General features: G+C 32.1%; 1 protein-coding gene across 9 annotated transcripts; it reads right to left on the bottom strand.

Annotated features, from left to right (window-relative positions):
* Positions 1-386: 386 nt before the first annotated feature.
* LOC131030326 (BTB/POZ domain-containing protein At1g67900) lies at positions 387-7,419 on the bottom strand. 9 transcript variants are annotated; one of them, XM_057961061.2, is made up of 5 exons: positions 7,283-7,419; positions 3,833-3,995; positions 2,924-2,993; positions 1,549-2,814; positions 387-1,414 (listed from the first exon to the last, which is right to left on the bottom strand). In XM_057961061.2, the coding sequence occupies exons 2-5, from the start codon at positions 3,889-3,891 to the stop codon at positions 932-934; spliced, it is 1,878 nt and encodes a 625-aa protein (XP_057817044.1). In that variant the 5' UTR covers positions 3,892-3,995; positions 7,283-7,419; the 3' UTR covers positions 387-931. The 9 variants fall into 9 exon arrangements, with proteins under 9 accessions (XP_057817044.1, XP_057817041.1, XP_057817039.1 ...); XM_057961058.2 differs by having other exon boundaries at positions 7,178-7,283; XM_057961056.2 differs by lacking the exon at positions 7,283-7,419 and adding an exon at positions 7,178-7,263 and having other exon boundaries at positions 3,833-4,033.
* Between the last annotated feature and the right edge of the window lie 9,990 nt (positions 7,420-17,409).

Here is a 17,409-nt window from a genome sequence, read left to right as displayed (position 1 = left end):
AGATGGGTGTGCAAATTATGATAGTCCATTCCATCTCCAAAGCCCTATTTAGTATTATAATAATTGTAAAAGAACTGCTAGACGACCTGGTGGTAAGATGGTTGCACACACTGTAACAACATACTCAGTAAAGAAAATTGGGATGCCAAGATTCACTAAAACAACAAAAGGCCATTTATCAGTAAAGAAAACTGCTATCCACCCTACAGTCGAGTGGTAAGATGGTAACTTGAAATGAAACAATAAAGGTCGGAAAACTTAGAATATTTAACTCCCCTTTGTAGGAAATAATGCTTGTAAATTTACACAAACAATTTGACTATTCATTACCTTGTCCAAGACAACCATACCAGCTTCATAGATTTTCGATAGACAATACAAATTCATTTGCTCAACCATAAAAATACATCCCAACATTCTTTTCTTGAAGTTTGGACATTAAGTTGCAATTTTAAAAGTGGACTCCTTAAGAACCAGCATCTAAGCAACTAGATACATTGTGATAAGTCCTAAAGACCAATTTGGCCTAAAGAACGTTAAAAGTCTTCTCATCTCATCTCATAGCAGAAGCATTAGCTCTGGCCATTAACATTGTAATGCCTAAAAGTAGATGTTACAGAAACAAACAAGAGCAATTTCTGAATTAGCCTTATGCTTTGCTTGCACTGGCTAGAATAACAGAGACCTAGCCAAATAAGCAGTGTCTGTTTATCGAACCTTACGATACAATTTGTGAGTAAAAGTAATGACACAACACACTTCTACTTTTAAGGAAAAAGAATCGCTCATTTCCACTTTTGAGGATATAGAATACAAAGGATTCAAGTAAATACATCAACTCTTGGACAACATCACGGCACCACTCCACCTCGTTTCCTTGGTAATTTGTGAAAACTATTGTTGCATAGAAGCAAAGAACCAGCTTCAGCAGTCATAACTTTTCACTAACACTCTTGTTGCTGGACCATAGCTTACTGAAAAATTTCCTATGCTTGGAAGGAAGACTGTAGATGGTTTTCAACTTAGAGTTCTTTGGGCCTTCCTGTCGTATCTCTGGAGCTTCGTTGTCTGCCTCTTCTAGTTGCATCTTCAATGTCATTGTATCTCTTCCTTTTGGGGACTTTGCAGTATGACTTGCAGCATCCCATACATTTTCGAATGTGCTAGACTCTGGAACTTCTTGAGAGTCCTCTTCTTGACTGGATAGCAAAGCTTTTATATTATTTGGTAACTCATGCACCAGGCCACCTGCCATGGCTGCCCTGACCTGCTCAACAAAGAGCACCTGTACTACAAGCCTAAGGGGCAAGAGTTCATTCTGAGCAGCATGCATACAAGCCTCCATTGATAGCTTTTTACAATCTAGAAGCCGACAGAGACATTTTCTGTCACTTTTGCTCAGGCCAGGATGTTCCTGCAAAAAATTGTTTGCACTCAAGATTGTCAACATAAAATACCAAAACCAAACATACAATTACATCTAAGATTTGCTTGGAAGACCCTTCATAGTGTAGACTACGACAACTAAAATTATCTAAGTTTTTGTACCTTGAGGTATATGTCAATTGCTGTGTACAAGTCATCATGAATAGGGCGTGCAAAATCTGGTATAGCTTCTGCAAGAGAGATGAATCTAGAAATTGACAGATTTTCATCTCGAGCAATCTCTGCCAAATATGCATCAATCAGCTTGGCAACCTTAAGCTTTGAGCTATGCGCTGCAGAAGATGATCTCCTGCTCTCTGCAAAATCAAGATTTTCAGCTGACCGTGATCTCCTTGTTTCATATTTATGTCTGTTGTGTACTGGGCTTGTTGGAGGGCTCTGAGACTGCATCAAGAAGTGTTCTAAGATTGTTTGTACCAGATCAATATCATAAAGGGTTTCTTTGGCATAGGAAAGGGACGGAATAAGAAGATCATTCACAGAGGCATCTTCCAGCTGCAATCCCACTCGTCTAGCTAGCTCCATCTTTGAAGAAGGTGAAACACCTAGAATCGTTGCTGCCTTAAGCAGCTTCAACAAAAACCTACATGAAGTTGAACACTTTTCTGGTGGCAACAAGCTTACAATTGACTCCAAAAGAAGCCTGTGTCTCGAAGTGATCTCTGGCTGTTTGTCACTAGAATTTCCCCTTGTGTTCCCCTTCTCTTTTGACATTCCAGGCAACCAACGGGACACATACACTCGTAAAGCTTCTCCAATAAGCAAAGAAGAAATCTTCCCAGTGGATTTAATGGCCAACATTACTCTCCAATACAGGTCTATCTCTAACTCTGAAATGTCTTCCACCCACCAATCTTTTGGAACAGAGTGATATCTCCGACTAGGAAGTTCATTTAGTGAAGGGCTTGAAGCATGCTCACATCCCTTATGATCTCTGTGACCTCTAGCATAGTTGTATGACCAAGTTACCCTAGATGGATCCACCATTGCCTTGCATGCAATTGCATCAATACACCTACTGACAATTTTGAGATCCTCGGACAAGGGTAAGAAAGATTTAGTTTTCTGCAATGTTGTGATTGAATCTTTCCAACCATGAAGGATGCACGAATTAAGGAAGACCTCTAGTTTGTATATAAGATTACCCTTCTCTATTGCCTCGGTCATCTGAAGATACTCTGCAGCACATCGGACTGCAACCACATTATGGGCGCTGACAGTGACAATGATCCCATAGCAAAACTTGGCACATAACTCAAATATCTCTAGACCCCCTGGAAAATCTGTAAGCTCAATTATGCCCTTGTCTGAATCACAAGCTTCAGCAGCTAACCTCTGCAATAGACCACACTTGGAAAGCAGAGGAAACTACAAACAAGAATAGATGAAATATATAAGAACTTGTATCAACAGCTACAATCCTACCTGGTTACAAAACCTGTGCAGAATTGAAGAAAAAAAAGATGAATGTTCTTACCTTGTGTAGCAAATACTTTGTTCCATTTACTTGTATTTCAAAATCACTCGACACTTCTGAATATACAGACCTGTATCAAGGAAGCAAGAATTTCTTTAGTTACTAGATCTTTTAACTTTGATCGTACTATATATCAACAAATCTAAGGACAAAATTCCTCTTATCGAATTCCCGTCGAGATATTATATCCTCCCACCATCCATCCATCGCCATGAAATGGCTTTCTGTTTTACCTATTGAGAGTCTGTATCTAAAGGCACGGACTTGTGATTTTTCAATTTTGGTTTTGGTTTTGGGCTGGTGAGACCTTAAATGCTAACTCATGCTTAATATGATCTTTTAACATCGATCATACTGTATATTGAAAAATATTAGGACAGAATTTTAGCGAATTCCGATCAGATATTATACTCCTTCACTATCCATCCATGGGCATTGAAAATTACGGATAATGATTTTATGTTTTACCTATTGATAGTCTATTATCTAGAGGAACAGATTTATGATTTTTAAACTCTGATTTTGATTTTGGAGCTCGTGAGAACATAAATGCTAACTCACGCTTAGTAGGACGCTAGAGTTTGTGATTGACCGGAGATAAATTTTCCTCCAGTGGTACACACTACTCACCAGAGGCAGGGAATCTCAAATGAAATGGAGCTTATACCTGATTGCAGTAATAATCACTGCGATCCTTTGGTTAGTGAAAGCATGTATTCTCACCTACGGGTTCCTAAAAGGAGGGTCCATCCTACCCAATTGCGCAATGGGCAAAGACAGAAAATTGAAAACTATACTGAGAAACAATAATGAGAAGGCGTACACAAATTTATAAGACAGATGAATGTACATGATAATTGGCATTTTAATGTAACACGTGAAATCCCAAAAAGTAGCGTTTAGTTTTACCTGAAATTTTCTGCTGTATAGAAGGCTTCCGGTTTCGCTCCCAGTTTCATAAACTTCATTGTTACTTGGAATTATTTCTACTGCAGCCACTGTCATTAGGGTCACTGAATATTTGTGGTATCCGCTTTCTGATAATCCAGATTGACTTGAATTTAAATCCTGCCTGTCACAGCCCAAAAATCCCAATTTTCTCAATGTCCCCTGTAATGGAAAAGAAATCCAGTACCCTTAAAACAAAACTTTAAATTACGTACTTAAATCTTGACACAGTTCCAATATTCACAGAAAAGACAAAATAGAACGCTGTAAATGTTTTCTTTTAAAGGCTTCCAGAATTTCAAATCCCTGAAAATTGAAAATCAACTCGAAAGCCCTAATAAAATTTCTAACGAAACCATCACGAAGAATCAACAGAATCTATTGAAACTATAGTGAAGAATCGCAAGCGCAGAAAATTGTGTCCTAAACACAGATTTTTACATAATATAGTATAACTTCATTGAAAATGCCTCTAAAAGCACCGGAAACAATGCAAAGACCATGCTTTTAAAGTTTTGGAAACGTGGCCAAACTCTTCAAAACAGTCAATCTCTACAGCACTAGAAACGAAGAGTATATCATTGCTATTCATCAAGCAGATCAAAACCTTCAATTTTAAAGCTTTAAGCTCCACCCAGAAATAAATGTTAAAAACCAGAAACCAAAATAAAAGATGCAATTAGATTCATCATAGAAATATCAAAGGGCATTTTGCCAAATCTTAGGCATTTGAAGCGATGTAGGAGAATAATGATTTAGAGTGCTGCCTAACCGAGTTCAAGTACCCCTCACTGCAATAAGGCGAGTCGCAACTCATGTAGGATAGCTTTAACGTAACTATAAGATGTATGTAAGCGTGACCATCTGAACTTTAGGAAAGTTTGAGTGTGACCCATGTTCACAGAAATTTAGAGTATGTATCATGTAACAGTGTAACCAAAGCCACAGAGTTTATTAGTGCGATCCAAACTTAGGCTTACCCTACCCAGGTACCGCAGACAACATATGACCTTGCTCAAGATTATCGAAAAAAATACGTATAGAGATTAATTTGCTTGGCATGAAATAGGAAAACGAGAATAGGTACAAAACAACTTTTACAAAAACAGCATGAAATAGTAAAAACAGAATACAAAACAACTTAAAAAATGCATAAATTAAAAGCTTAAATAAATGTAGAGCACCAGTTTACAGAGCACGAAATAGGAAAGCAATGTGCAAAAGAACTTTTAAAGTGCACACTCAAAACGATGAAAAAGCTCAATTGAAAGAAACAGAGTATCAAAGAAGACCTGCTCTGGCAGAACGAAAAATGAAACGAATGTACCTGCTTAAATGGTCAAAATAATAAGTTGATAACCCTCGGAAAAATAAATATTAAACTAACAAAATTGTAATAAATATATACTGAAAAGTTTCTCTGAGAAACCCAAAACAAAAATCAAACAAGAAACGTACAATATTTCATATATCACAATCAGATATATGAAGTTGATCAAAATCTGCCCTATAAATTTGCAAAGATCGCCAAAAATGCACCAGAGATCGTTCTTTCTCAAGTGACAAAATGAAAAACTAGAAGCAATGTTCTTAAATCATGCCCCTCACAAGAACAGGTAACAGATGACAAAATGTAAAACACGGCCTTTAACAACTGAAATAACAGTGCACGGACTCCAAATTGTCTTTTCCAGACGACACCAATATCCTTAAAAAAGAAAATTAAAGTGTCCACTTGCAGTACTAGAAAATACTTGACTGACTCAAATTAACTGTTTAAATTCTGGAAAAATGGGCAACCGACAGCAATTTTTTCCTGTTTCAAGAAACGATCGGGAAATTGATCAAAATCCTAGTCCGAAATAAACACAAAATTAGAGCAACAAACATCATTTACAAGGCAAAAATCGTTTTTTTTAATGCTATATAATAGACCAAAATACGCCATTAAATGTTCAGAAAACTGAAAACAATGGACCACAAATGTCTCTCCAGGCATGAAAACAGTGAAATACTGACGAGAAACAGTATGTCTTCCAGATTCAACAAATAGTGACTAATGTCTTCCATTCATGTCAGAAATAGTGCCAGAAATGGAGCAGCAACATAATTAACAGGACGAAAGCAATTCAAAAACTTTAGAACGGACTGCTTAAAATATCAAAAAAATGTAAGTTGAATTCAAAGCTCTTGAAAGCAATGTAGCAAAACATCTTAAACATCGCTTACATGGCCCAAAAACACTCACAAACCGATTTGAACATGCTTAATAAAGGGCTCGCAGTACGCCGTTTTAAGCGCAGATTTTTTAAAATAATCTTGAAATCAACCAAAATATTTCGTTCCTGTTTGAAAAATAGGGGCAGACAAACAGACCAAAAACGTCTCAAAATTTTCGATCAAAACAAATCATTTTAAGTCCAAAATTTACAAGTAAGAGATCGAAACACTCTAAACATCATTAACAGAGGTTTTTTTTCAAAGTAACTGCTCAAAAAACAAAAAAATATCAAAATGAATTTCAAAAAGATCAGACAAGTCTCTAGAAAACTCGGAAATCAAATTTACCAAAACAAATAAGAAAAAACGATCCTAACAGGTCTAAAACACGTAAAAAGCGACTGATCAAAACAATCAATCATTATTAACACAGTCAATAACACCTTAAATTTGCATTTTCGTTGATGCTGAAAAATGTCAAATCGAAATAAGAAAATTAAAGTCCGAAAATTTGACAACAATGGATCAAAATATGTTTATTAAAGCGTAAAAACTGCAAAAAATGGTGTAGAATGTGACAAATTGTCTCCATTTTCTTCAACTGGTAAGAAAATCAACCAGAATCTTGCATTCAAACGAAAATAAATGCAAATATCAATCAGAAAAGACGGTTAAGACCGCTAAAAAATCAAAAGTTGTTAAAAGCAATGCTAAAGCTAGGATCAAAATACTTCATTTACAGTACTAAATGATTGTACTTAACTGATCAAGATAAATCTTAAGACCAAAACAAGACCAGAAAAGCAGTAGCATACATTACTTACAAATAAATTTGTTTATTTTGAAAAAAGTAATTTGATTTTCTAAAAATCTATAAAAATACATCACTTACTGTCCATGAATCGAAAACAAAAGATCCAAATGCGTCGTGTAAAGCCCAAGAACAGTGACCAAACGAATAAAATCTTATCTTAAATCCAAACTGAACTAAAATTTAACCCATTTAAATCATAAAAACAGCGAAAAATGAGCTAAATATTGATCCATTTTAGAGCACAAAATAGATTACACAAATTTACCACATACCTCCCAAAAAAGTGTTAGAATTGCAAAGTTGTCTTCATCGGGATGATTTGAAAAAACAAATTAAAAACTAAGGAAGAATCGATGCCAATCAAGCTTTGTACATACCTGAGCTCAACAAAACCAGAGTATCCAAAACCGCCATTCTCTGATAAACCAGAGATGGTTTTGTAACACAATTTTGACGTCCACTCGACATGCGAGGCGACCAATCAGTGATTGTGGGCTTCATTTGCGCCGCCGACCCCGTCCGACGTGGACGTACGGAAAACCGCTTTAAATAATTTTGATCACCACAGGGGATTTTACCCGCGTAAAGTTTATTAGCATTAGTTTAGTTTAGGTAAATTAGGGTTAAGTTAATTTGTGATGTTTCCGCATGTACCCTATTTGGAAACAAATTTTAGTCTAAAGTATTTTTGCTTGGTATATTATATGGGATTATTACTATTTATAGACAGAAGGATAAATGTGAGGCTAGTGTGTCTTTCTAGTAATTAGCCACAATTTAGGTGGGCTAATAGTGATGTATTATTTATTTTTTATTTATTTAAAGTTGGGTCGGTTATAATTGAGGGACCTCATTTTGAGAACATTAAGTCTTGAAGCAAGTGTTAACATTATTAATTTATTTATTTTAGTACTAATATTATTAGTAGTGTTGGGTCTTAATAGACAAAAATAACGAAAAAATTTCTTGGTGTTAACAATGGTCAATTTTCTCTCTTGCTACTAAAATTACTAATAACTTGTATTATTGATCTATTTGTCGACATCATTATGAGGGGGTACCAAGTACAAACAACAGCAATGATTCTTCTCGATTCTACTACTAACATATCGATATATGGTTTGCGTTACCATAGATTTTTTTGTAGCATTTCCTCTCTATACAAGTAACATTATTGATAATTATTGAATACTTTAATATCGTAGATTATTGGGTTTGAATACATGATTCATATTACCGTTATTTTTTTATACGTTAACATGATATTATAAGCATAAAATAACCATTTACATTTACTTTCAATAAGAATTAAAAAGTCTTTATAAATTTTAAATAAACCTAAAATCTTCACTAATTAAATCACAATAAATTGATATGGTACATATTTCAATTAAATAAAAAATAAATAATAAACCTAACATAAGTCTTAGTGAGCAATGGTTCAGGCATGAGTCTTTCAAGTTGGGGAAGTAGTATTAAAGGAAAATCCATGCAACCAGGCAAATCAAGAAAAGAAAGGCCTATCCCACTTTAATCAATCACAACATAAGTCTTAATGAATTTTTTTTTTTTTTTTCCAAATTAATAGTTTGTGAGCTTTGCCTTTAGAATGTTGAAATATTTAGTGATGACCACATAGTAACAAATGTTTTCCTTCTCATTTAATATTGAAGAGGATTAAAGCTAATCTTTACAAATAAATAGATTAATATAAGTAATAATCAAGCAATTAATTAATTAACTTCTAAGATCTAAATGAATTGAATTTCTAGATAGAGTATTGAAATCTGTATTCAAATTGGTGTAGAGTGAAAGAGATGTTTAGTTATTCTTTTGATAATGAATATTTTGTAGCAGTACATCCACTTTGTGATCCAAATCAAAATTTGGTGTTATATGTATGGCAATGAAGCTTTGATAGACTTAATTTTGATATGTGTTATGACTTTGACATGTGCTACCCTAATATGGAAAATCAATCTTGAATATTTTGTGCAACCTCCAACTGTGTACTTATGTATATAGAATTTTGTTTGCTTGTGTGCCTAAACTTGGTGGTGCTTAAAAGTACTAGAAGAGTATCATATCATGAGTAGAGTATGTGTTGTCTTAAAGCTAATTATGTCACTTATACTAAATCAATGGGTTTTGAACAAGACTAAGGACGTACCAAGAAGAATTGAATGTTAATGCAACACTATTTACAATTGAATGAATTTAAATTATAGTACTACAGGTTGATAAATAGAGATGGATATAATTGGTATATGGCTTTATCTTTATACAAAACCCTAACATTCAAATTTAAATATGACATGCTTGAGTTGACAAGTAATAACTAGCTAGAGTCATATCGACTTAGGCCCATAATAAATTTCAAATATAAAAATTAAGGCTTAAGGCCACTTGTGCAATTCTAAAGTAAGTTTGGTCTATCCTAGAAATCTTGATTCAAGATTAGGAATAGTCAAGTTACAGGTTGGGTTTGAACCACTAGGAAATGGAGACTCGTGTTTAGATAAATATGGATTGAATGCCAACTCTTATACAAATATATATTATGAGCATTACATTATTGTATTACAAACAAAGAATCAAATAAGTCTAAAATGAATGAAAAAAAAGGTGCTAAATATATACTCTTCACCTCTATAAACATATATAATTTAGTGCTTTTGGATTTAACTACATATTTATTTTTAGCATCAATATTTTAGATTACACTTTGTAATCCTTTTTTCAAATAAGGAAGAACTATCAATAAATAAACCACAAATATATCTCAAAGAACTATCGTGCACTAGATCATGGACTATTGAAATATCATCTCATTAATTTGATTAAAATTTTTATAAAGTTATGTGTTACAATAATTGTATTCAGGGGTAAATTAAACATAAATAACATAATTAGATTATCAGAGCGAATCACCAACTCTAATCTAATCAAATTACTCCTAAATTACAATGAAATAACATCAAGTCAATTGCATAATGAAATTAAATCTAATTAAACTCCCTCAATTGATGTGATGAAGCTTCCATTGCTCTTCTCTATTATTGTTGATGTAGGTGGCTCTCAGGTATTGCACTTGGTTTCCTGCATAAGATGGACAATAACTTTGAAGACTGTGATTCTAGCTTGAAATGAGAAAATGAGGTTGAATTTATAGATTTTCAACACAAAGGAGGTGAGAATTTGAACTCAAGTGTTGATTGACAGATAACTAAAATTGATTTATCTGTTAACTCATTAGATTGATCTATTAGTAGAATTGATTGAGGAGTCAACTGAAATGATTAACCAGTAGACTGAATAGACTAGCTAGTTGATTGAGTTTATGAATCAAATGACTTAATTGATTGGAGAGATAAGTGAACTAATTGATCAGTCAGAAAAGGTGATTGAGAGTTAAAAAGGGTGATTGATGAGTTAATTGAGTTAACTAATTAAATAACTGATTTGATCAAACAGTTCTGATTTTAGCATGTGTTGTAGGATTTTGAAATTGAATTTTATTTTTATTTTCAATTTGGATTTGAATTTGGACTTTCGAATGCTGAAATGCACATGAAATTAACTGAAATTCAGATTTGTGGAAATGTTAATTTAGAAGAAATGAAATTAAGTGAAAGGAAGTGAAATTCGAATTTGGGGAAGAATGAAATGAAATTAGGTGAAATTAATTAGAATTAGAACTTGAGTATTGGAGGAATAATTGTTAATTTATTTAAATAATTTCATTATTTAAATGAAATTATTTAAATATTAGAAATGAGTTTAATTAAATAATAAAGATTATTAAACTAAGGAATACGTCATAATTAATTAAATAAATAATATTTAATTAATATTTAAGAAGGGTTTGATTGATTAAATGATGAATTGATAGAAATTCGAATAATTAGTAATGGTCAAGGGTGATGATTAGAAGAAATAATTAATTTAATCAACTAATTATGGAAATACTTGATTAAATAGACGAATAATTAGTGTAGGATGGAAGAGACATTTTTAGGTGTCTACAATATCATTGTGACCTATTGTATTTAATATATATATATAAGCTATCAATAAAAACATTTAAATATCTTAAATCAAATTTAAATGGTTGATATTTTTTAAGTTGATTAAACAAAGGTGAGTGAAAGTGTAGGTAAACTAGAATAAATATCTTACCTACATATATCAAAAAAATATTGAGAGATACTAGTCTTGACTTATTTATTTAAAAGTAAGTTTTAGTAAGGTTAACGGTGGGCTTTTGAAAGGGCTCAAATAGTTGTACAACCATGATATGGGAAACCTTAAAACCATCAAGAAGTGTCCAAAATTAGGGAGCAAGGGAACAAAACTATAGCATCATAGCAAACTAGTAGCTTTGAAGACAAAGACCTACAATATCTTAGATCCTAACCAAGCAATGTGCACACCCTTGACCCAAGTGTGAGGTTTTGAAATAGTTTTAGGAAACCCTTTCTTCCCCCATTGAACAATAATCCATGAAACAAAGTTACCTTCAATCTCAAATTAGGTAGATAGGGGAAGGGAATTCAGCACTGTCGTCTTTTAATGGAACATCAAACGAGTAGGGGAGGATTGAAGATGCATAATTGAAGAAGCAACAACCATAACAAGATTAGTTAGACCCAACAAGAGAAAGAACCAAGGAGATGTTCATTTGTAGAGGGATGGAATCAGTAACTATAGGAGCAACCAAAGAGAAAACATAGAAGGGGCATGGAACAAGCTCTAAAGGTTCCAAACCAGCATTATTTGCAATTGTTAAATGAAAGATAAGATCAAGCTCCTCTAATAAACAATTAGCCTCATCAAGATCAACAATAAGGTGGTGGAGAAGAGCCTTCTATCACTAAGAATGAGTCCTTGAAGCCTTGCAACTAAAGTATTCTAAAATTAAGAGTTATTTTTCTCACTTCATAAATATTTAAGAATTTTTTTTGTTTATTCATTTTTTACTTAATTTTACATTTATATTGGTTAATTTGTTTTTATTTAAATAGTTATTTTTTATAAATTTAATAGCTTTAATGTTTAAAATATATATCAACTGTACTTTGATTTTTATATATGACTCGATATTTTATAATGTCATCATAAAATGTCTCTTGACATAATAATTATATGGTAATTCACCACAAATTAGCTATACATAAATTTTGTATGAAGCACCTAGATTCAAATTATTAGAATTTAAATAAATTCATACATTATTAATTGACATATATTTTATACTTTTATTGTAATATATTTATTAAAGTATATTTAAAATATTATAAAAATTATTTTAATAAAAAATAAATATTTTTAATAAATATATATGATTAAATAACAATATAATACTAGGTGCATAAATAAAAAATTTACATTATTGTTTTGTACTATAATTGTAATTGTGAGATTTGCATGTCCATAATTGCAATGGTGAGATTTGTATGTCTATGATATTTTCCATTTGAATTTGTATTTATTTTAGGAGAATATCTTAATATATGTATATTTGTGTGAAGTTGGGCTCATTTCCTTAGCCTTTTTACTTATCTTATAGATGTGCATCCCTATATATTTATTATTATCTTATATGTACATGCAGACATGTTAATACATTCTCCCAAACCTTGTATTTATTATGTTCATTCATACCCACGTACTGATACATATGGTAACATGACCATTTTTATATCATACGTCATTCCCACAAATGCAAGTTTGGCTTCATGGTCATGGAATACACCCTTAAAATTTTGAAATTCAATTTTAACCAACTCCCACCCATTCTACTAGTTGATGTAAATTGACTAAAAATGCATTTGCACATCTTGATGTTATGTATATGTATTTAAAGACATTCATTTATATCCATTTCATATCCTATCACATTTGATCATCCTCTCTCATCCTAGAAGCATTGGGAACAATTTATAGTAGAAAGCCTCGATTTGGTGCACTAAATAGATCTACATATCATTTGAGGACAAAATTTGTTGTTTACTAGTTTTTAACATTTTTTTTTTAGAATTTGACTTGGGAGAACATGCCCTCTTACCACAACTACAATTCTCTAAAGGTATTTCTAAATACAATTCTCTAAAGATATTTCTAAATACCACAAGCTTTTAGAGTAGAGAAAAGGGTAAAGTAATAGAGGTGAATTAGACAAACCAAAGGACGAGATTACTAAACCACATAGATCATATCTAGATGACAAAAGGGTAGATACATGAATGTGGAAAAACTCTAAGACACAAACTTGAACTTCAATATATCTTAAGTCTTGCACAAAATTTTAGATATTACATAAACAACAAAATATCATATAAATATTTAAAATGGCAATGACATCAAAATTATATATCTACAATTATCAAGCTAAACATCTTTAGAATCCTCTCTACATTTAATTATCTAAACTAATAATTAATTAAAAAAATACATTGTGTGTGTGTGTGCATGTGCGTGTGTGTGTGTGCCAAGTAAACTTTTTTAGCATGATCGGTGTGTGTGTGTGTGTGTGTGTGTGTGTGTGTGTGTGTGTGTGTGTGTGTGTGTGTGTGTCAGTGCCAAGTAAACTTTTTAACATGACCGGTGACATTGGCATGTCACATCCTCTGGTTCCACATTAAATGATTTTGACCCAGAGCTATGAACCGGTGAGGGCACAAAAGAGAGACCTCATCCCCATATAACAATGGTAAGGCGCAAACCTATGAGCACATTAGATCAGCAAAGACACAAGCTTGCAATCACAATGGCCCAATAAAAATTGAACCTTGGTAATCATGACAACACCACCACTTAACCAACACACGATAAAAAGAACCCCATATAATATACATCTTATTAAATTAACTTATATAAAAATATTTTTCATTTTCAATAACATCATACTATTTCCACCACCCAAAACAAATATATATTCTCTTGACCTTATCTATTATCTTACATCCTTCAACATGAAGAATCATATCATCCACCCCTCCATGAAACATATTATGTTCACCTTTTGGACACTACATTAGAGTCCAAAGACATCCCAATATTGTTGAAGTGAATCTCAACCACTCCTTATGGTGCATCCACCATGTTCCACAGGCAACACTATCCCAACCTTGCTACTAAAAGTTCACATGTGAACACATGTTACAAGATGGTGGAAAAAAGTGTCCAAAATTTATATTTAAAGGGCCCCTTTTGAAGGCTCCCCTTTCTAATTCGGTGAGATTGGGAAATGGAATCCTAATGATTTTGCATTCCTACATATATTGCTATTATAGAAGCAACTTTTGTCAATTGGGTCTACTTTCAATATTTTCTATATAATTATTTAAACCACTTGAAAAGGGGGGAGACAAACATTGCATAGAAATTATAAGGGAGATCTTCCCTGTGGGACAGGGAATGGCATACAATGTGGCCTTTGAAGCCATGTAAGGAGACATGAATAGCCACTTTCCATGCACTCAGAGTTGCAGTGCGATAGTGTTGGGGAATCAATGATGTTTTTTATTCTCTAACCACTAAAACTAAATAAAACTACAAGTGTTGTTCTTGTTAAGTTAGTTTTTTAACCTAAGATTTAAAATCATTTATTAATGTTTGCTCAGTGTTTGCCCCTTGAAGTGCAATAGACTCTTAATTGGCTTGTCAGAGTTGGTCTCAATGAGCACTAGAGAGTGAGAATTCTAACTAAAGTAAACAAAATTAGCATGTGGAAATGGATTGTCTTTCTTGCTGTGGTGTTCCTTGGAAATATGTAAAATTATAAAATTAATAATTATATATATATGAAAGTTGGTGGATAAACTTTTAATTAGATCGAGGGGCTTTAATACTTAAAAAATAAGTTAGATATTTTTAAGGGGATTTAGTTATTACTAGTTTTATCGAGGGAAAAGTGGCCCGTATCTCATTATTTATTGAAATGATTATTATTTATTTATATTATAAGGGAGCTCTAGGCGAGTTTGATTGATTTATTTATTTTAGCATTAATTTCTTATCTTAGCGTCTAAATGTTAAGATTAAATTATCTAACAAAAAAATGTGGAACGGTAGGTATCACATTCTAAAGCTGTCACATGGAATAATCTTAGGTCATAATTTATGAGGTCTAAATTTTAGAAAAGGTATACATGTGTAATGAAATATAAATAAGAATTCTAGTTTAATTTAGGTTAATTAAGTAAATTTTAAATTAATTTAGATTAATAAATTAAGAGTTATGAGTGTTATAATTTAACATTAAATGTTATTTTAGAAAAGTAAATGTGATAGATATATTTAGTTTTAAGTTTTATGGTAAATAATTTTATTCGTTTTTTTTTTGTAATTGTAGAAGTTGAATTGTGTTGTAATTGAAGTCGGTCTTTTATTTATATTTTCATCAAATTTTGTCTAATATTAATGTTATTTTAGAAAAGTAAATGTGATAGATATATTTAGTTTTAAGTTTTATGGTAAATAATTTTATTCGTTTTTTTTTTGTAATTGTAGAAGTTGAATTGTGTTGTAATTGAAATCAGTCTTTTATTTATATTTTCATCAAATTTTGTCTAATATTGAGATCTTTATCTAGGTCAAGTCGAAGTGTTTGGGGTCATTCTACAAGCATGAATCTACTTTGATGGTTGCATATTTGATCTTGCAATTTATGCACCTTTTCTCTCTAGTTTTTAAATTCACTAATGTTTGCTCTACTCGAAAAACTAACAATAACTAAAAATGCTTTTAGAGGGTAGTTGAATTGTTAGGCTATGTGTTCTCCCAATTGCTAGAAAAAATGGTATTAATGTTGTGTTAAAGATTGAAGATAACAAGCAATTATTTAGATGTCCTAGATGATGGCTATGTAGATTTTGATTCACTTTAGTACACTAAATTGAAGTTTTCTAATAATTACTCCTTGAATAATCCAATGATTTGAGATGAGAGACAACATTCTCAAATATGATTGGTGTGAAATGAATGCAATCAAATACCTCTAAATGCTAAAATATATCAATATTTCACACAAATATGTATTAGGTCAACTAATAATTATTATTGATAAAAGAGCAACGAGTTCCTTCTCAAATATATCTTGTTTTTGTGTTGTGGACGAATGATTTGATGTAGTTCTTGTGTGTTATCTATAAATCCTTTCATTATGTCTAATTCATGCAGGGTGGAAGTTGACCAAATTTAATTTTGATATTTGAAAATTTGGGGGTCAAGTTCACAATTACATGATCGATTCCACACCAATAGGAATGACCCAAGATGATGGAATAATAAAATTGATGCAAGGAATACTTGTCTAAACATGGAAGGTGCAATGGATATGAATTGGATGGAAAAGTGCGCAAATATGGAAACTATAGAGTCAAATATATGGGAATGTGTGTAACAGAGATATGTGAAGGCTAGATGAATGAGCCCAAATTCACACAAGATTATGTTATTTGTCAATTTATATAATTATATTAACAAATTCTCTAAAAATCATCACAAAGGTAAATAGGAATCAACATGGATGTGCATTTTTTACCATTACATTGATTGACAATATTTAAAATACCTTCAGAGAACTATTGAATTGTTAGGGTATATGATCTCCTAGGTCAACCCCCAAAAATGAGTGACTTTAAGGTCACATGCTAAAAATTAAAGATAACAAATGATCATGTAGATATTCTAGATGATGATTTTGTAAATGTTGATTCATTGTAGTATATCAAAGGAAAGTATTCTAAGAACTATTCCTTAGATGCTCCAATCATCTAAGATGAGAAAGGATGTTTTTTAACATAACTAATTTCAAGTGGATGCATTTGAATACTAAGATATAGCAACAATGCACACAAATATATGTTTGGTCAGCTCATGCAATGACTAGTGAAATGGAATGGAGTTAGCCACATTTAAATTTAAATTCCAAAATTTTTGGGGTCAAATCTACATTATGGGATGGGTCCCACACTAGTAGGAATGACCTAGTATGAGGGAATACTAAAATATATTCATGGAATAATTATTTGATCATATAGGGTGCATATGGATTGAATGGAAAAGTGTGTGTGTGGATATAGTATGGTTGAATGTGTGGGAATGTATGTATGTGAGGGTATGTGAAATGAAGGGGATAAAATCAACTTTGCACAAGATTAATCCATTTTCTAACATGTAATTGCATCAAGATATTTTCTAAAATTAGGCAAAAAACTAAATGAGAATTGATATGAAAGTGTAAATTTCACCATCAAATTAGCCCTCACTTTGAGTTACATGTGAATCTTAAAATTATCATGTATCTCAATGTATGTAGCACTCATAAACATGTTGTTGGATGTTGATGTTGCTAGGATATGTTGTTGTCATTGATGTCAACATATTTGTGTGTCTTGGTATTGCAAAGAGTTGTTTTGATGATCTGATGTTTGTAGTGAGTTGATTTGGTTGGTTTATCTGTTTGGGATGTTGAATCAACTAGAGAAACTTCATTCTT

This window comes from Cryptomeria japonica, chromosome 1 (assembly GCF_030272615.1).
Source record: "Cryptomeria japonica chromosome 1, Sugi_1.0, whole genome shotgun sequence".
Taxonomy (NCBI): domain Eukaryota; kingdom Viridiplantae; phylum Streptophyta; class Pinopsida; order Cupressales; family Cupressaceae; genus Cryptomeria; species Cryptomeria japonica.
This window is presented reverse-complemented; position numbering and strand designations above follow the sequence as displayed.